We start from the raw sequence: 21,711 nt of genomic DNA, 5'->3' as shown, positions 1-21,711 counted from the left end.
AAGACTGGAGTGAGATCACTTATGACAGAGATGACAAAAGACTGGCAGCTGTCCTCAATCTGACATCTACAGTGCTCTACACATCCAGCAGTGTGAATCCTTAAAAAGCAGCCGGAGGAGTGAAAGCAGAGGAAGTTGAGAGGCAGCAGAGAGAGGGCAGGATGTCGCGCAGAAAGGCTGTCTCGTGAAACTTTAGATTTCACTGTCAGAGGAAGCATCAGTGTTTCACAGGCTGACGTTCTGAGCTAAACTTGACACAATCACCATGGCTGATTTTCCTCGGCATTTCCCTCCACACTCTTCTGCACTGGCTGTAATTTAAAGATCCAAAAAAAGCATGTCCAGCGTCTAAATATGTAAATATTTAGATGCGTGTGTGCTTTGGGTTAGGCCCAGGGCGCTCTCTCCGCTCTGTCTCCATTCCCATTAGAGGTGCGTTCTGCTCTGCGGCAGCCCAGAGGATTTGAATGGCACAGGCTCAGGGTAATGGGAACATGGGGATACAGATTGGCAGGATGCTTTTTTGAACAGCCAGTTCCATCATCAGGAGTAGCAGCACTGCATACTTTTTCTTTTATATCATTTCTGTATTTGTATGCTCTCTTTTTTCACTAATGTTGAGAAAGCACAGGGCCACAGATTCCCCTGGAGGTCACATGGCAGAAAATACATCTTGGGGCTGAAATCATGCACTCAAACAGACCTCCTCACAGCAGGCTGACATTACATGGAAAAGCACTGGGGGGATGAGTATTATCAATAATGTATTAATTACAGCTGCTTATCTGTTAGTAAGACTTACCATGTAAGCAGCTGACCTTGACAAAGAACTCAAAAACACATTCAACATTTTTCCTGTTTAGCAGTGAGTTAGATAGGCAGTTAGCTTCAACCACTTTAAAGGTTTCAACCACATATATCTTGTCGGTCCACAAATTCCATTTATATTTAGGAATGCATCACATAATGTTTGATGAGACTTTCCCACTCGAAAGCACATTTGCGTCATAACTTGAATATAGTGTACATACTGCAAATAAAATACCGCTTTGACTAAAAGTGTGTTTAAAATGTAGTTTATTGTTCTATTTGTATAATGGCTTTTAGGAGTGTTGATGCACTCCCCCTTTCACCTCACATGCAAATGTACTGCTACTTTATCATGCTCGTAAACATCGTCAAGGGAACAGTGGTTTTAATGCAATGCTCACTTAACCCTTGTGTGGTGTTCATATTTGTGTTAGTCAGTCAGTGTTCGTGGGTCTGGTGGACCCGCTGCCTTTTTGGGCTTCAATTCAACACAATCAAACTATTTTATGTTAAAATACTCAACAGATGTTTACTTCATCCCAATTACACGCAATATAAACAGCGTATATGGTTAATATTTGCCCTTTTACATTTATTAGATCACATTAATGAATTAAAGTGCTACTTGTTGTTTGGCCCGCTGACCGGCTGGTCCTGTGGCTCGTCTAGCTGATGCTCAATCTCATCTTCTTCCTCAAAGTCACTGTCAGACTCAGAAATATGATCCTCACATTCTGAAACCTCTTCCCCTCTACATCATCATCCAATGGTTCTCTCTCTTCCAAAATCATTCGCAAGGCCCTCTGAGCAGAGAATCTTTTGGCCATCTTAATCAGTTGTGATAAGGACCCAAACTGGCGAAGCTTTATTTATTGTGTCTTGCCCCAAATTTGCAGCTTGGATAGAATTTGAAAAAAATAAAGATTGGTTCCCGCAAGACATAATGCAGGAATGTGAGAGCAGACAGGTGTCCCTGCTCGAATTTATCAACAATGTTGCAACCTTGTGCAGGAATGGCAGACACACACACACACACATACACACACACACACACACACACACACACACACACACACACACACACACACATACACACATACACATACACATACACATACACATACACATACACATACACATACACATACACATACACACACAGATGGCCCAGACAGGTGCACAGGACCTACAATATCTGCACTTTTGTTAGCCCCCAGTGGACCCGAACATCCTGTATGTAATGTAAATGTGTAGGGGGGGTGTACAGTGGGTGGTCATTGAAAATGTGTTCTGATATATGTGTTCTTCACAGAAAATGAGCCAAGGCCATTGAGTCTGGGTTTGAAAAAATAATTTATCTTATCATTTTTCTTTAGCTAAATAATGAAAACGGGCCCCACAGACCCGAACACCATACAAGGGTTAAGAGCAAATACTGCTCAGCCGTAAAAAGAGGAATCAGAATAGGATAGCTTTCTGTCTCCCTGGGAATTATCGGCAAGGTTCATGGCAAGGCTGCTTCAGACTTGGGATAGGTTTGATGAAACATCTCATTTTATAGTACAAAGAGTGTTTTATATGTCTTTGCTTTGCTTTCTTTTTCCCCTTAGGATGCCAGACACAGTTAAACAGAAGAATGCCTTCCCTCCAAACTTCATCCACTCTCTGGACTCCACACACATGATGCTGACTTCTCTCCACTGCTACAGGTATCATTTAAAGGCACCCTATTACTGTATACTCATTTTCAGGATCATATCTGTATTTTGTGCCTCCACTTTGACATTTCTCCATTCTTTAAAGGTGGGGTAGGTACGTTTGAGAAACCGGCTCGAGATACACTTTGTGTTATATTCCATGGAATGCTCTTAACATCCCGATAGCAATGAATATCTGAAGTGCTTTGACAAGAAATCAGTGGAAGCCGTAGTACTGTAAAAAGCACGACCAATCATCTGAGCCGGCCCGGCTAAAATAACTGGACGGCCTACCTGCCTGTCAGCCTTCCATCTGTGCACACACTTATCTCGAGCCCTCATTGGTCATGTGCGCGTTCGTGTGTGTTGGAGGAGGGGCTCTGTAAGGAAGTGGCAGATTTTTTCCGGCTGTGTATATTTTCAAATTCTAGCGCACTCAAGCTGGTTTCTCCAAAATGACCTACCCCACCTTTTAATGTTTAAAAAGTTCTTTATTTTTCTCATACTGACTGATCTGCAGCACCTCTTTTCACCCTCTGTCTGAAACCAAGTTCAATGTGTTGGAGCGCTAGCCAATAGAAACGTGAGTGTTAAATAGTAATGTCATTATGTTACAGAAGTAAACAAACAAGTCCAATGGAGGCGTTTCAGATGAGGCGGGGATGTGTGGAAGAGAAACTTTGGGATGTTAACCTTTGCAGACCATTTACATGCACAACACCCTACAGTATATAACACACTACAGGAAAGGGAAAACCCCCAACCCTAAATACGGCCCCTTTAACAAACTGTCCTTCGAGCATGGATATCTGGTACACCTTTTTGCCTATTCTTATGAGTCCGTCTTCTATAGGCAGTCTCTATTTTGCTTTTGACATTGACTTAAAAATAAGCTTGACCTTAAATGGCTTAGAAAATGTACCCTCTCATCTTGAATGCAATTATCACCTCAGATAAGTGTATGATGCGGCTTTATACATATACGCTGTGCGCCTCTTGACAGGTGTGATAACTCAACTCACGCTGGCTTTAAATGAACATAGCAGGGTTTTAGCAATTACCGTCACTGTAATACAGTCTTCTTCTTTTGAATGACTCTATTCCCCCTCATCTGTTCTCCCTCTTAAGTAAACCCCTGCATGCAGACTCTGATAATCCCCTGTTCCCTCTCTTATCCTCTTAGTGCTGGCCTGGCGTTCGTCTCAGTTCACGACTGTTTTTGGACCCATGCCCTCACAGTGGACACCATGAACAAGGTATGAAATTCATTTTGACTCTGAGCGGTTTAATCCTGTCTGATCACGCATTATCGGAGTTTATCATTCTCTTTTTTTTGTTGATTAATTGAAGCTTAAGGTGGAAAAAGTGATTCAAGTCTCCTGGGTCTCTCTTGCTTTTACCTCCAGTATTTCCTTTTTGTAGCATCACTAGTGATTCTGCTAAGGTAGAGCTTTGTGAAGCTAAATGGGTACAGGCTGCTGGGTGCAGGAAGCACCACCAGAGCCTGTTGTGCTGAATAAATGACCGTCTGCCCCTGCCTGCTGAAACTAGTTTGTCATGAGGCCCTGACGGAGACACAGCGTAGCATTAAATTGATCAAATGACCATAAAGTCGGCAGTCCTCTTTAGCCGTAGCTTTAGAGAACAGTCCCAGCTTTAGGTCTTCATCCAATCTCAGAGGAGTAACAACCAATGAAGCGATCCCCTCTCAGTACATTTGTTCTCCCTCATATTCTCTCGATGTGTGACGCTTTCCTCATTACACAGGTAATTGAACACAGCGGCAGAGGAGGGGGATTCAATGTCTTAGTCAACACCGAAGCCCATTCAGAAAGTCCTTATTTTAAAGGCTACTGATCTTTCCTTCATCCTTCATTCGCCCTTTCTGAACCACCCAGCAGGGTTCCTGCGTGACGTCATTGGGAGATTTGTTCACACATGCGGGAAGAAAAATAAATCAGAACGACTTGAGAGCTTGTTTTCTGTCTTTTGATAATCCTCTGTGGCTGATAAATAACACTCTGGTGACAGAAAATGTGTTTCCATCCAGTTTTATTATGCATTTCCCACTTGCTTTAAAGCTTTGATGGCAAAGCTGGATTATCAATCATATCAAAAATTCCACAATTCAAACAGAAATCTCGACAAACATGAAAAATAGTGAGGACAAACGAATACCAGATTGATGATGCGACTTCCTTTTAAATAAATACATGAAGCTAAATGGCATGTTCCCATCATTAAACTTATTATATATTTGGTGATGAACAGCAGGAAGTTCAAACTGTATGTGCTAACATGTTGTTATGCTTTCATTTCTTGTGTTTGGGTTTGTTCAATGTGTAAAGTTAGCTAGCCAGCGCCACCAGATGTGCAGAATACCAATCCAGATGTGTTCCTCACTTATAAATACTTCAAATGTCTTTCTCATTGTGGCAACATGTTTTCTAACACCTGCTGAGGGATGATTTTGAGATCCTGCAACCAGCAGAGAAATGATAGCTCTTCTTTTTTCCCCACTGTCAGCAATATCATTCAAATCAACACTTCACCCGGCATTTAACATTCTACGTTTTTTTTCTTCGCGGAGCATAGTTCTCTGTGTTCACATACTTTAATAAAGAATGTCAAAGATACACAGGCAAGGCCGAGTTGTTTTGAGCTTGTCGATTCAGTTTTTGGGGTACGAATAACAAAAAAAACTCTGTGACTTCCTCTTCCCGTTAGATCTGTCGGGAACAGTTTGTCGCCCTGCACAGCCAGCCAATCCTGCAGGAGCTGTCCAACTACCTTGTCCAGAAATACTGCACTGGGATCCCGTGAGTTTACACACCAGGAACACCTTTGATTGTGCCCTCTCACCCACATGCAGTTCCTCTAAGTCTCAGGAGCAACACTGTGGCCGGTTATCCAAAATCGGGGTTTTTCGCAGCAGATCCAATTTAGGAACAAATGATTATCAGAGTTTCTTTGTTTTAGCTTAATATAATTGAATATTCACATGTTTCTTTTCATACTTAGTTACCAACAACTGCATTCTGAGCTTCCTCTGATTTCTTTTGTTCGTACACAACAACCTTCAGAGCCTTCAGACTCTCTGTCTGTGTTTATGCAACACCGTAGGATCTCTATGGACTTGTATGGTATAGTCAACGGCCACGATACACTGAACATGCACGTCCCACAAGTACATACGTTAGAAACACATTCCACACTAAAGGAACACACACACATAAGAGGTTATTAGATATAAGATTGTCAAAGTTGTACTAACATGCCAGATGTGTTCCTCCACTTGTCTGTGACATTAGATACAAAATGACTTTCCCTCTCTCTCTCTTTCTCCATTCATCTGTCTCGCTGGCCTCGGGCTAGGTTATGCTCATCATCTGATTCTGTGTTTCTCTCTCCTGGATAATTGGACACCTTTTTCTATAGCCTTCCACAGCAGCTCCCTTACTATTTGTCTTACTCCCTCCCCCTACCTCTCATAAGTTTGACTGAACTAGCAGTGGGGAAAGTTTCATTTGGTTTTATCATCCTGCAGGCAGAACAGTGAGTGGTGAAACATTTAAATAGCCATTTGCCAGTGTCTTAATCACGTTTCACAAAGTAACAGGTATGTTTTGCCACCTTTGGAAGAACTGATAATGTGTCCCGAAGTCATAGACTCACTGTACGGACTCTGGTCTCAAAAACAACTCGCATCTTATATCCTGTGAAGGTTGAATATAATCAGTTCAGTTCCAGAGAAAACCCAGGAAGTGCACGACTCTTTGACTTTGAACACAAACTTTGTCTTTCTCAGAGTTACTGAACTTTTGTCCTCTTTTGTGGCAGGCTGGAAGCCAAGAAGAAGAAGACCGAGGAATACTTGGAGCTGAGTCTGTGTCTGGCCACAGTGCCCCAGACAGGTGTGTGTGTGTGTGTGTGTGTGTGTGTGTGTGTGTGTGTGTGTGTGTGTGTGTGTGTGTGTGTGTGTGTGTGTGTGTGTGTGTGTGTGTGTGTGTGTGTGTGTGTGTGTGTGTGTGTGTGTGTGTGTGTGTGTGTGTGTGTGTGTGTGTGTGTGTGTGTGTGTGTGTGTGTGTGTGTGTGTGTGTGTGTGTGTGTGTGTGTGTGTGTGTGTGTGTGTGTGTGTGTGTGTGTGTGTGTGTGTGTGTGTGTGTGTGTGTGTGTGTGTGTGTGTGTGTGTGTGTGTGTGTGTGTGTGTGTGTGTGTGTGGAGGTTAGCAGGAATAAGGGAATGGCTATTATATTGGGTTTTAATTCAATCTTTTATCTAGTTTGCTAATTGCTGTTCCCTGTATTGTATAAAGCCATCCCATTGCATTTAGCTTCTTGTCTAGCCCAGCCTGCTCATTCAAACTGGAAAAGCCATTTATTTCGACTAAAATGAATTTAAAGCTTTTGTCGAGTGGAGGGCCACTGCGAGGGTCTCTCTATTGTTGTCCAGTGAAGGTACTGATGCTCTGCTGGTCAGGTGGACGGTGGCTTTGCTGTTATGTAAGCCATCGCTCCGTCTCCATCTGTACACTGACTGTCTGCTTGGCCCTGACAGCTGGGTTGTATAAATTGATTACTGTTAATTGCGTCCCTCCTCTGCATAATCAGCTTATGCGGCTGAGACCAGTCAGGTGTGCTCGTCAGTCTGTGTGTGGCCCGGAAAGTCCACTGTATCTGCATTTAAGTCCACTATAATCTTCACCATGGAGCATCCTCAACGTGTTATTGAGGTGAATCAGGTTGTTCAGTGTGTAATCCAGCAGGACAGCCGATGAATCAGGAAGATCTGTACACACAGAGGGGGAAATGCTGCAAAACACACCGATGACTTCCATTACTGTGTTTAACAGCTTGGGTCTGGCTTTTATGAGGATTTCGGTTTATTTGATTAGTAAATGTTGGCTGCAAGTTTGTAAGAACCATACAAGTTGTTGTCAAGAAACACGTCTTCTATTTTTAGATGTTACTTTGGCATACAATCATGTCTGTGTTTAAGCAAATAAATAAAGTACTTTCTTACACGCTAAATTCAGAGCAATACGTGATCAAAAGTGCAAATATACTGCATGGAGTAGATTGAAGTTAGAGTTCTTTGCTGGGAGATCTTTCTGATTATAATGAGAAAAAGACAGTTTCATCTCAACATCATTTGCTACCATTTTTAGCATTCCTTAACTTTTTATGTCCTTTCCTCAATAATTCAGGATGAAGCTTCTGCTGGTGTAGGCCGCTGACAGAGAAGCTAAAAGCACACAGAGTGCAGGCCAGGGCAAATATTAAAATTCAAGTAGTATATTAAGTTTTGGGAATTTTCCTGGTGCTTAGGAAACAAAAAAGTTCTATCTAAGCTCCTAAGTTTGACCCAATTCAAAACTAACTTATCCTATCCTAACTCTGCTTTGTGTTTTGTTCTATTTGACACATGTAAGAATGCTTACACGCGAAATATAAGATAGTGAACATTGTAAACATTATGCCTCATAAAACATCAGCATGTTATCGTAGTCATTCTGAGCCTGTTAGCATGTTGACGTTAGCATTTACTGTAGCTTAAAAAAAACGTTGCTTCTGAGTCTAGCCTTGCTCTAGATTTGTAGTAATACTGCCAATTAATTAATTAATTTGATGAATTGTTATCCTAGTCTCAGTCCAACTGTTTGTTACAGTGTTTTAAACAATGCAATGCGGGCAAGTTTGCAGCAATTAGCTTTGTTAGCATACGTAGCTTGCGGAAGTGTTTTTAAGATTTGTGTTTAATGCAAATGTACTTTTTTTCGTTTTTAAGATTTGTGTTTAATGCAAATGTACTTTTTTTCTAACTACTGTACAAAGACCTAAACCTGCTCTGACACCTCGCCTCTTGCTCTCCAGGTGACTTCGATCTGCAGCGGGTGAAAGAATCCACTTATTTCTTCAGCTGAGAGGCTCATGAGGGCGATCCAGCGGAGGGAGATGAGTGAAATCGACAGAGTGCTGCAGGGAGGCTGACGGCCCCCGGGTCTCACCGGCTTTGTCTCCCTCAGACATCGGGACATTGATCCTCGTCCACAGCTAGACGGGAGCTGCTGGAGGCGTTAACACACAGTGAACCTGCCTGATTAACTGACTAGTGGACTGATGGAGTGATGGATGAGAAGGAGGCATACTCATCCAGCCGAAATGATGAGAGAATCAGCACCAGATGGGAATGTAAAGACCTCATTGAGTGAAATTACCTATTTATTGTGGATGCTAATACCATATTCAGGTATATGTGTGTGTGTGTGTTTGTGTGTGTGTGTGTGTACGTGAGCCATACTGACCGCATCTCTATGCAACTATTATGCTGCTCTATTTACTTTACCCCCTATAAACTGTAATTTCCAGTGATGCAGTATGAGGTGTGTGTGATTAAGTGTGTGATTATGTGTGTGTGTGTCCTGCTGTGAGGACCTCCGCAGAGCGTGGACTTGCCTCTGGTCTATCCCACCTCATCATCGATCCTATCACTTACTGGATGGCTGGATGCTCTCTGACACGATATTTATGCGGTTTTATAAAGTTCGAAGAAGAGGCATCTGAAAAGGACATGAAAGACACTGAACCGGGGGATACCAGACCCTCTGATAAATCTGGAGGGATAAGTCAAAGGGTTCTTAGATAACATTGTATCACATGAAACTCTTGATTCTTACCTATTAGGAGTGACTAAGCACCTGACAATTGCTCTAAAATAAACAACTTTCTTAAAATGTCTGCTTATTAATTCAGCGGTTTTGAAGAAATGGCTGGTATTCCTACTGTGCTTAAATAGGATGAATGAGAGCCTGATTTTTTTGTTTTGTTATATCTGAATATTTTAAGTCTTTTGTGTATCGTGAGATGAAGGCCTCCTTTTAGATGCACCACAAAGGCTTTGCAGGCTTCACTAATCAACTCAGATCTTATTTTTCTGGGCCAGTGCCACATCTAGAAGTAAAAATAACAGAAGTGCTATCTGATGATTGCTGGGAACGATACAGCAGTTTCTGACAAAAGGTGCCGTTGATGTTCAAAGGCAAATGTAGATTGTAGCCAAACAAAGCTGGCTGAGTGACAATGTAATGAAATGGAAATAATCTTCAAGGGGGCATAAATAGTGCACTGATCAGACTGTAGATTTTTGGGATGATTTGCATAGCGACATGAACAAAGAGATACTGCTCAGACTTTTGGGAAATGAGTTGCTACTTTAACCTGTTATTTTATCATCTTGGTCAAAATCAGCAGTCATCCAATGACTTGATTTTACACTGAAATACTCTTTTAAATGTGATTCATGCTCAATGTGCTTTCTGTCAGGACAGCCATATTGCCATATTATAGGTACAATCACGTTTAATACGTCAGAGGACGGTTATTGATTTTGCTATAACATGATTTTCGGTTATGGAAATGTAGAGGTTTTCTTTATTGACATATCTGATTTGTTTTGAATAGCTTCCATGTCTTGTAAAATAATAACTTCAAATACATGCAGAATTGTATTACTATACTGGATAAGAAGGACACACCTCTTTTAATAGGATGTTAATGAATGTATTATTTAAAATTAAGTTACTTTATTGAAAAGTGTTTTCTATTTAATATAATAATAACATAAATGAAAACTGTGACTGGTGTCTGTCATAACAATGTTAAATGTATGGGGTATATGGGTGACATGACATGGAAGGTATTAAAAAATAATTTTCTATTAAAAATGTTTTTGTTTAGAAAGTATTTCACATAAGACACATTTACCCTCACCGCGGTTAGTATCAGAAAGTGTAGGAAATGCTCGTCTTTCTTTCTTGATGAGAGTTAGATGAGAAGTCACATCTGTATGCTAAATATGAAGCTAGGGCTTAGCATGTAATGTGCCGTTTCAAAATGAAGTTTACATCACAGATTCAAACACTACATTTCCATTTTGATTGAGTTTTACTTTTTCAAACTCAGCTGCTGAAGCCACTCAGTGTCCTTCACACTGAAGCTTCCAATATCAAACTAAGCCGAGGTGTCCTTCGTGGCGGCGGCGCAGCGTGTCTCCTCTGCTCTGTGAGGTCAGGTGTCAAAGAGAGAGCTTTAAAGGTCTCTCAGGATCTCACTTCACACACACTGAGCACAGTTCACAGCTTAGCCCTGACACCGGGCTGAGAGGAGAAATGTAGGCCAATATCACTTTTTAAAGTCTGATTTTTTTATGACTGATTATACAATATTGTTTATTTTTTAGGGTATACCAATTACGAAATGTATTTTATGTTATAACACACTATGACTTTTCTATGACAAATTATGCATTTTTCATGACTAATCATAAAAAAAAAAATGTATGACATACTATAATATGACCTTTTTAGGATTTTTATACTGTGACTTTTTTTTACAAATTATTCCTTCCTTCTTTTTTTTCATAAAATACTATACTATGATATTTGTATGAATAGTCACAGTTTCTTTTTTAGGGCAAATTATCTCAAACTATGACCAATTATAAAATGCCTTTTTTTTACATATTATACTTTCAATTTGTCATGACATCTTTGTTTAACATGACTATACTATTCTTCTTTAAATGGCATACTACATTAGACAGTTTCTGACTTTTTCGACATACTACACTATGACCATTTATGAATGTACACGACATACCTTTGACAACATGATATTTGTATGACATGCTATGCTATGACATTTCTAAAGCTTGTTTAAAGACATACTTTACTCTGACTTGTTTATGACTTATACTGTAGGCTTCAACACATCATGACCTCCATGTCAAGGAGTGGTCATAGATGAATGGATTCTGAGGGTATAAGTGTCTCGATCAATAGCTGCGACTCGCGCCACTGGGACGGCTATACAGTAGGAGCTTTAAAACGCTGGCAGTACTTCAGTTAAAAAGGAAGAACACATGGAGGGTAAGTGCAGAGGATCAGGTCAGGGAACACGTTGAGATGACAGGAGCAGAAACTACCATTTTCTTTGGCTGAGGAAGTAAACAGGATATCAGAGGTGCTCATACAGCAAAATGTTGATGGGCCTGCATAATTTACTCTGGGGTTATTCAAAGAATGTCTGCTGTCAGATGGGAGAGCTGCACCGAGCCGACCTGCAGTATCCCTAATGGAGCACGGCTGGTAGCAGGAAGTAGTCAAAAAGCCTCCATTACGGCTCCTCTCCAGAGAGATGTCCTGTTGATGAGGTTTCTGCATCAGGGAAATATCTAGTGCAAAGGTGATGGAGTTCTGACACTTCCTGAGCACCATGCATGATGACAGAGCAGTGGATGACAACAGTGTAAAGAAGAAACCAGAAGTGATTCAGTAATATAACATAATAAAATCAGGAGTGGACACAATGGATCAGATGGTTCCCTGAACGGTTCGTGCCGGAGTTCACATGCAAGCGGAGAACATGGAGGAGGTCCATGGCGCTCTGGCACCATGTGCTCAATGTTGCCACCCTCAATGCCTACTCCATCTTTACTGCACAACACCCTGATTACATGGGTGGTGTGACCAATGCACAGCAGCGTTTCATCAAGGAACTGGGTAAAGAGCTTGTCATGCCACATACACTATATGAAAAAAGTATTAATCATTGAATTCAGGTGTGTCATTGCCACAGGTGTATAAAATCAAGCACCTGGCCATGCAGTCTGCCTTTACAAACATGTGTGAAAGAATGGGTCGTTCTAAAGAGCTGACTGTATTCCAACGTGGTACTGCAATAGGATGCCACCATTGCAACAAGTCAGTTGGTGAAATGTCTTCTCTCCTAGATATTCCACGGTGAACTGTAAGTGGTATTATTGCAAAGTGGAAACGTTTAGGAACCACAGGGGGGGGGGGGCGCCGCCAAAGCTTTGCTGATTCAATAACTACAGAGTTCCAGCTCAGGCATTAATATCAGCTCCAAAACTGTGCGCCGGGAGCTTCATGGCATTTTGGACAATTCTATGCTTCCAGCTTTGTGGAAACAGTTTGGGGAAGGCCCTTTTCTGTTCCAGCATGACTGTGCCCCACCAAGCAGAGTCCATAAAGGTACGGTTGGATGAGTTTGGTGCGGAAGAAGTTGATTGGCCCGTACAGAGCCCTGACCCCCACCCCACTGAACACCTTTGGGATGAACTAGAATGGAGAGCCAGGCCCTCTGGTCCAAAATCAGTGTCTGACCTCACTAATGCTCTTCTGGATGAATGGCAAATTCCCACAGATACACTCCAAGATCTTGTAGAAAGCCTTCCCAGAAGAGTGGAAGCTGTTGTAGCTGCTAAGGGGGGGCCAACTTCATATTAATGCCTAAGAATTTGGAATGGGATGTCATAAAAGCTCCTGTAGGTGTAATGTGTCGGTGGCCCAATACTTTTGTCAATATAGTGAATGAAGAGGCGCGTGGAGGGCACGCCCCAACTCCAAAAGCACATTACAGGAGCAATGTAAAGATGTGGGCTAGAATCTTCCAACTGAAGATCTTTTACAAGATTATCGCTACAAAAAAACAACTCAACACTTTTAATATCGAACCGTCACCACTTTGTAGATTCTGTGAGGAGGAAGAGGAAGACCAGATGCATTTATTTTTTTATTGTCCATACGTTGCAAGACTGTGGACTGAGATTCAAAATTGGCTTAAGACACTTCATATTGATTTTGCATTTACTCCCTTTGGTCTTTTGTTTGGGCTTTTGGATGAGGACAATACACAGTTGATGAATACAATTATTCTTCTGGCAAAAATACTTTTAAAGCTCAATCAAGGGGAAATCTGAATTTAAGGTGTGTAAAAAGTAGATTAAAAACACAATTTATTTTGGAAAGGATGATTGCCACAAAGAATCAAAGGATGACTCAACACACCATGAAATGGGAAACAATCAGCTCTAGCGAAGAGTGGGATAAAAAGGAATAATACATGCTTTTGATGATATTGGACTGTCAACCTATTTTTTGTTTTGTTTATGAAATGTTGAAGTGACCAACTGACTGTATTTTATTATTTATTTTTTTCTTTTTTTTTTGTTGTTGTTGTCTGAGATAAGAATGTCTCTTTTTGTTATTGTAATGTCCATGTTTTGTATCTGTAGCCTGTGCAATAAAAAAATTTTTTTTAAAAGATGTGGGCTAAAAATACCAAACACACCCACCACCCAGTCTAATGTATTGTTTGGTCCAAATCACTGATAAAATAATTATTTTTAACAAAATTATTATTATAGTATGTTTTTTTTATCATTGTTATCACTCTTGCACACATGGGTCATTTTTGACCCATGTGTGCAAAGTGCAAACCTGATGTATTACTACAAAAACAGTTTGAAAGGTTGATTGAAAATAATGATGTGTGGTGATCAAAAACAAGATATTTAATGAATACTTGGAATATCAAATAATTAAATAAATGGATTTCCAAAAATATAGCTAAGAAACACTCACCCATGCATGAAATAACATTGTAAGTCAATACGGGTCATTTTTTACCCATGTTGTCCCTTAGAAGGGGTATGCATAGCTTGTGTATCAAAGGGTTGAAAATGTTTTTCCCTCTGTGAGCCCTTACAGTTTTATGCTGACGGATCAGACTCTGTAAACGCTGATGTCTCTTGACTCTCTTTGTCTTTTTCAAGTGATTGATTTGAATATGAATTGTCTTGAATACTGAATATTTGTAATTATCCATTGAGAGGCTTTAAAAAGTCTCTGGACATACATCTTACGGTATACACACTCAGTGTGTTAAAACATTCAATGAAGCTCTGTCTGACCTCTACTCTGTGTCATACTATAATTATAATATGAGGTGTTTTGTTGTAAAATGTTCTATTTAATACTTAATAAGAGTACTGCATTTTATTATATTATGTTATGCTCCTTTCTTTAAACTTGTTACTGTAGGCTTAGCAAAAAAGAAGGTGATTTTTAACAAATGTGTGGCCATTTGAATACATTTGAAGTCCCCTAATTCCCTTTGAACCGTCTTCATCAGCAGATAGAGACGCCTCTGCTGATGAAGACTGGTGGATGCAGCTGAAAGCTCTGGAAAAACAAACAAGTGGACTTTGATTTAAGATTGTTTCATCATGCTACTTCTTTCAAGGTCAGGAAAATTGGGGTACTGAATATAAAATAAGCACTGTCAAGCAAAAAATGTCCAAACTAATTAAAAAAAAGAAACTGTACCCCTTTGTTTGTAATGCAAAGCTCCAGTAAACATGACATCAGATCGGAGAGCCTCAAGTCCTTTTCTTTTATACCATACATCTCAATATGTTGGTGTTATTTATTTGCATTTAATGTTTTCAATGTTGTTGTCTTGAGGCTTGAAATGTCAGTGCCTCTCTATCTGTGTTAGCCTTTTGATAAAAAAGGACTGGGGGTGTTTCCCTGTCTCACACCTGAAGCATGCTGGGATACGCTGTAACCCACCATTACAAGGAATAGAAAGTGATGATTATTTGGCATGGCAGACATATTAGTATGGAATAGTGTCTGCTTTACATTTAAATTACATTTGAATGAAATGTCGACAACATCTGCAGCTATTTCCCAGAATGACACCTCACCTGCGTTAGTGAATCTCATCGAGGAGATATGAGTGTGGGGCTTTTAGCAAACTCTTTATTACCACCACAGGATCATGAGAGAGGGGACACAGTAGAAGTGTTGGTTGCTTTCTGCCAGAGCTGGAACCGCTCTCAGATAGCTGCAGCACTCTCTCTCAGAGCGCTTTGATTACCTGCCAGGCTCCTGGGCTATCCCTGCCATCTCCTGGCCCTCGGAGTCAGGCAGGGTCGGCACTCAGCGGCTCTTTCAGGGGAGCAGACAGTCCTGGGGGGGGTGGGGGCATGTAGGGCAAGAGCTCTCTGTCAGCGGGGGAGAGGAAGTGGGGTGAGCACTGGGGAGAGGGAGCACTGCTGTTTGAGAGAGAGAGAGACAGGTGGTACTGTGTGTGTGTGTGTGTGTGTGTGTGTGTGTGTGTGTGTGTGTGTGTGTGTGTGTGTGTCAGTTTGAGTTTCCTTTGTCTGACCTATATCCTGACTGACAGGCAGTGATGGCTTGATTAACAACCATCAAACACACGGTACTCACACATCTGGTGCCTGACTCAGAGAGGCTTCAGTGAACTAGACCTGCGTAGATGAAACGTGTCAGAGTCCCTACTTAGGATCCTATGAATTTGCTTTTTTATTTTGATGTTAAAGGGCTTCTTTAGAATATTTAGTTGTATAAGATTAAGTGGAAGTTTGGACTTTTAAAGTAGCAAAAATAAACTGTAAAGGATAAAGCACTACATCTACAGAAGATTCATCATGTGCACTAAGCTTTGATTGGAAAAATCACTCAAGTGATTGAATCTTCAGTTTCCCCTTCGGAGACCATCTGTCCCAACTGTGCAGGGAAAACTGGCTGCCACACCAGCAGTATAGACAAAATGCCACTCTTGACTTATCAAGAAGACCTAAGTATGAAAGAATAATGGACTCAAGAAACGTTTGATGTCTGAGATGTTTTAGCATTTTATAAAAAGCGTTGTCGCCACTTTCTGTACGACAGAGCAAAAATGGTTTTCAAAATTTCTCTTGATAGCTTTTCGAAGATTCACAAACATCAATATAAGTTAGCCTTAAAGGGGCCCTACTATGCAGATGTTCAGGTTCATATTTGTAGTTTGTGCCTCTGCTGGGACATGTCTCCATGCTTTAATGTTCAAAAAGCTCTTTATTTTTCTCATACTGCCTGCTTTTCACCCTCTGTATGAAACCAGAGCCCAGTCTGCTCTGATTGGTTAGCTGGCCGGCTCTGTTGTCAACCGCTTAGAGATGTCCCGCCCCTTAGCCTATCACATACAATGTTTTAAACTGTTAGCCAATAGAAACGCAAGTGTTACATATTGATGTCATTATGTTACAGTATGTAAAAAAATTACAACGGGCAAATAAGAGGCTTTGAAAATGTCAAATTTAATAACGACAGCATTCAAATACTCAAAACAAAAATCCCAAAATTCAGCATGAGAAATATGTTCATCTTTTACTGAGTTTGAAGTGTCATTTTTCTTGATAAGCAGACAAATAATCAGATTATATTAAATAAATCATTATGTAAACAATTATAACAGAGATTCATATGCCATTGTAACTTTGACACACATTGTAATATAATGTCTAACAGAAAGCAGAGGCATTCACCATCACATGCCTTTACTGCAGTAATGATCTGCTTCTAATAAGAATTTTCAAACTTATAACTTATTTGTGTTCACTAAAAACACAGCAGAGGAATCATTCCGTACTGAAACACAATTTATTTTATCTTCTTCACGTGTTGCAGTGAGATATAACTGACAGGAATGATTGTACTAGGAGGAGCTTACTTTTAAAATATATTTTTACAGCCACCCACACAAGGACTAAAGTGTATGCTAGGCACTACTGTAGGTATGCACGTTGTTAATGTTATGGGATGTGACAACTAGAAAAAGCCACTAAAAGAAAATCAGGCCCCTTACACAGAAACACTTGTGCTGCACTGTTAGTGTCTGATTTCACTGACAGCGACTGCCTGAGATACAGGGGAATATCTTTATTTATTAATGGTTTAGATATCAGTTAACATTAGACCACACACTACATTTGTATGTAGTGTTTAGGTATGAATTGGAGTTGGCTTTTGTACTCAGTCTGAGAAAAAGAAAGAAAGAATTTAAGAATTTAAGAATAAAAATACATAAAGAACGAAAAAGAAAGAAAGAACGTGAAAAGGTCAGAATGCAAGTTAATAACAAATGAATGCAGAGTGATCACTGTTTTAAATGTTACTGTTAAGTACAGGAACACCAGAGTTGGGTGTAACACATAATACTAATATTACTTTTGTCGGTAACGGATTAGTGTAACGCGCTACTTTTATAATTCAGTAATCACACTACAGTTACTAACATTGCCCCGACACGCGTTACTTCGTTACTTACTAAAAATCAGTCATAATCACACTGACAGACAAGAGGGATTTCCGCCGCAGGTTTATATATACGTAATCTGCGCGTCCACATTTCCACGTGCAGTGCTGCATAAACATGGCTGAGTCAGCGATAACTTTCGAGGGGTGGAGGTATGCCCATTATTTTGAGTTCGTCCGAAGAATATACAGGAATGTGACAGTGAGGTGCAAACTGTGTCCAGGCCAGAAGCTGTTATCCACTGCTGTAAACACCACGTCAAACCTCAACAAACACCTGCAAAGAACACATGCTAAAGTGAAGCTAACGCACACGCTATTTGTTGTTTGTTTATATATATTCTTCTTCTCTGTTTTCCGGTTGCTGCCTGTTTTGAATGAGGAATACACACTACCGCCGCCTGCTGGTAAGGAGAGTTATTGACGCTCACGCATGCGCAGTTCGTACGTGCTCGGCGAGTAAAGTAACGAGTAAAGTAACGAGCTACTTTATGTAGAGAGTAACGAAGTAGTGTAATGTATTTCTTTTAAAAAAAGTAATATGTAATATATTACATTTTTTTAGTAACCACCCCATCTCTGAGGAACATGTAGTATAAGATTGTGTCATATACTCTCTAGTGGCCAATAAGAGAGAAATCATATGATTTTAGATGTAAGGATAACTTAATCCCTCAATCCGAAGAACAGCCCTTGTATGCAAACGCCCTGACCTCCATATTTTACCGCCATTGATTAACCCAAAGACTCATTCGAATGGGAAGGTGTTTTAACTCTGGAGACGCTGATTGGGACGGAAGAAGATAAGGACCACAAGTGACATTTATTTTAATTTTATTATAATTCTGAGACAAGAGTCAGAATTCTGAGATTTTCAGAAAAAATATATAATTATCTTATTCTCATAATTCTGGCTTATTCCTCAGAACACAAAAAAGTGTTCACTCGGGTCAGATCTTTTAAAAAAGGTCCCATGTGGCCCTAATCCTCTTCCGTACATTGGAGACACAAAAGAGAGATCTCTAAAGAAAGAGTCGGGTGGATGGGAGAAAATGTTTGAAAGCACACAACGTGGCAAACACAAATGTTTCTGTTGATGTAGCTGACGCATGTGTGTGAACAGCTGCTTACATTAACGTATAAATAATAAATATGTTTAATAAATGTGTTTGTAAAGTTGCAAAAAGAGGGAAAAGAGCATTTAAAGGGTTCTGGGCAACATGCTAATTAGATGTCAGAGGTTCAGAGTATAGAAGGCAAAATCATCGCGCAGTAGTAGCATTTGTCAACAAATTTAACATTTGCAAATGAACTGTGGAGGGAGATTAGAAAAATAAATAAACAAATAAAACATACACAGTAGAAGAAACCATGCAGAACCCACAGCATCTGGCACAGTATTATACAAACTGTGAGCGACTGTAGAAAAACAAGTGATACATCTTCTGTTATGCAAACGGTTTTGTTTTGCTTTAATTACATCTTCAAGTAATATGAGTCCAAACAGATGATCGTAAGCATTTGTTGTCCAAGATTAAAACAACTTTTTCAGCAAGTCTACAGTAACAGTAAACTAGGCTAACTGAATAAATAGTCGGCTTTACATGATGACAAATAGAAATAACCAATCAGAGTACAGATTTAAATCTAAATATCTGCTACAAAATCAGGCTTTAGACATAATCTTGTGAAGTTTGGGAAAATATTGAACCTCCATCAACATCTCAACAATGAAACAGAACTTAATCTGACCACGTAATCTTCATCAAACACTTATTGCTGTCAATATTACCAAACTTGATAATTGTATAATCTGATTAGTACTTTTAGTTAGTTTATTCAGTCAGAATGATTCAACAGTTTTAGACATTTGCATACATAAAAAGAAACTTTGGTTTCGCTTTGTTCGTTCTTCAGCTTTTATTAAAAGTGTTGGGTTGTTTGAGAACATTGGAGTTACTTATGATGTAGGTTTAGCTACCGGCCCTTTGTTTTTTTGCAAATCATCCTTTCCGTATCCTTTCATCTTCCTCTACTGTGTGCTTTCTAATGAAGTGAAAATGTCCATAAAGTTGTTTTGTAACTAAATTAATTTCTTGTCCTGAAACTTTCTCTCCAGAACACAATGAGAAGTTCAGTAAAACATTGCCATAACAAGCCTCGATATAAATAATTGTTCAAGGCATTCAAATAGGTTCCAAAGCGCATGGGCATAGAACAAAAACACAACAGATCTCAAAAACACTGTATAAAAATACTTACAAACCTTCAACCTTGTCCCATTTGGAACTCTCAAGGTGGATAACAACACAGGGACTGAAACCAAGCAAAACGAAAAAATGCAAATCATTGACACTGAAATATGAAATCCACTGAAAGGAGAATAATAACGGTCCCGAACATACCGGAGGGATTCCAATTTCCAGTGTCATTACCCAGTAATGGTCCAGGCATTAATGAGATGTGGTGAGTATAATGTCAAGTTCAGGACAAAATGTTCCCTTTTTAATGCTTTTGGACACAACTCAGCGGCGTCTGATGGACTCTTATCGAGGCGTCAATGACAGAGGCACGCTGCAATATACATCCTGCAAATGATCCGCACTGTCCTTGGCTGTCGATCGAAGCTGTAGCGTTTACAGTAAGGCTGAGCTCTGCACACGTTTCATTATCTGTATGGAATTCACTTTGGCCTAGAAACAATTTAACCAAACTCCTGCTGCAAGAAATATGAGATTCAGGGTTAAAAAAAAATTGTCATTATGCGAGTTTGAATGGATTTACATTTTGAGTCGTACAAAATTCTGTGTAATTAACTGGCAGTGAATAATAATTTCTAAGATACATTTTGAATACTTGGTCTGTTACTACTCACATGACTACAGTCTTTCAACTAATACTTTAAATAATCTGCTGTCAAGAAAAAGTATCTTTGAGTCAGGGATATTTTTATTGGATTTACGAATCTTATAGCTGCACCAATGTATTTTAGGCCACTAAAAGGGAAAACAGCTGACATGTTATAACTTTCAGCATACACAAGCAACATTTGAATACCACTGGTGTCTTCTTTCTGGCCACCTATGTTTTTATATCTATATCATTCTGGTTTAGTCGATACCAACTCCTTAGGGAAACATCTGATTCTCTTGCTTGTTCAATTTGCAGGTGAACAAATGTGTTTTAGTTTGCTGAAAACGTTTGCCTCGTGCTACTGAAAACAGGTTTGATGCGTGATAAGACTGCATGGCAGGAAATCTATGGGCTCGAAACCCAAAGATCTTTGCTTTAAATCAATGGAGATACAGATGACTCTCTTTTGTTTCATCACTGTAAGGAACTCCCTTAACATTAACCTTAGTCCTTTTATTCATTGTTGATATAAAAGATATTGATTGACGCAACTTTAAATTAAACAAACAAACTGAAATGTCCTGTAGAGATCGATGGCTTGGTTGGAAATAGACATTTTGTTCCACAGCTGTACTTTTAGTATGAAGGTTGTTAATTGTCTGTCCTAGGGTCTCACATCATTATTTGTGGGGACTATCAGAGGCAGGGGAGACTTACAAAAGAGGCCAACTAGATAGAAAAAATCAGGGTTTGATTTGTAAATAATGGTATTCATATCAATAGTCTGGGAATAATATGGCTCGAAATACTTAAGGTCATATTGGAATATTGTCCAAGTTGTGCTTACAAATGTGGTCTATAGTCTCAAGAAATATAAGAAAAACACCCTTTTAATGTTCAAACTTTTTAGGTTTCTTTACAAAAACTACAATAATTGTACCTTTGTGAGATGATCGTCTTTTACAGCCAGCCCACATCATACAGTAGATACAGTAGCATCCAACTTCTGGTATCTGAAGCAGGTCCCTGATTTTCTTTTAGTCCAATCCACCCGACCACAAGTTTGCATTACATGACGTGGATAAAAGGGTAATAAAGAGGATACAGTATGTTGTTGCCTATGTTGTAAAATACAGTAAATAAACACGTTGGAGATAGGAAGATGCTACGTTACTACTACTGTGCAACTATAAAGTCTGTGAGTAGAAACAACTCAATGCTGCAGATTCAAAAGTCCTCATACAGACTTTATGTGTCTCCAAATGGATTCTCCCTGCTTCCACTCACTTATCATTCATACATTCGGATAGTCAAACTTGAGCAGATTGTGGGAGAGAGAGCAGAAACCCCCCCCCCCCCCCCCCCCCCCCCCCCCCGTGCTCCTGC

At 39.9% G+C, this 21,711-nt stretch overlaps 1 protein-coding gene across 1 annotated transcript in view; it reads left to right on the top strand.

Annotated features, from left to right (window-relative positions):
- The window catches only part of polrmt (polymerase (RNA) mitochondrial (DNA directed)), a gene marked incomplete at its 5' end in the record, with an annotated part of 40,027 nt that extends 29,813 nt beyond the window's left edge, over positions 1–10,214 (top strand). Inside the window, 5 exons of the mRNA XM_079650816.1 lie at positions 2,421–2,519; positions 3,691–3,763; positions 5,235–5,326; positions 6,348–6,421; positions 8,381–10,214. Coding sequence (XP_079506942.1) covers positions 2,421–2,519; positions 3,691–3,763; positions 5,235–5,326; positions 6,348–6,421; positions 8,381–8,430 — 388 coding nt within the window. The 3' untranslated portion in view covers positions 8,431–10,214. The remainder of the gene's footprint in view (positions 1–2,420; positions 2,520–3,690; positions 3,764–5,234; positions 5,327–6,347; positions 6,422–8,380) is intronic.
- Positions 10,215–21,711: the final 11,497 nt, after the last annotated feature.

This window comes from Notothenia rossii (assembly GCF_949606895.1).
Source record: "Notothenia rossii genome assembly, chromosome: 1".
Classification (NCBI taxonomy): Eukaryota; Metazoa; Chordata; class Actinopteri; order Perciformes; family Nototheniidae; genus Notothenia; species Notothenia rossii.
Note: the sequence above shows the minus strand (reverse complement) of the source record. Positions and strands in the feature narration are given on the sequence as shown.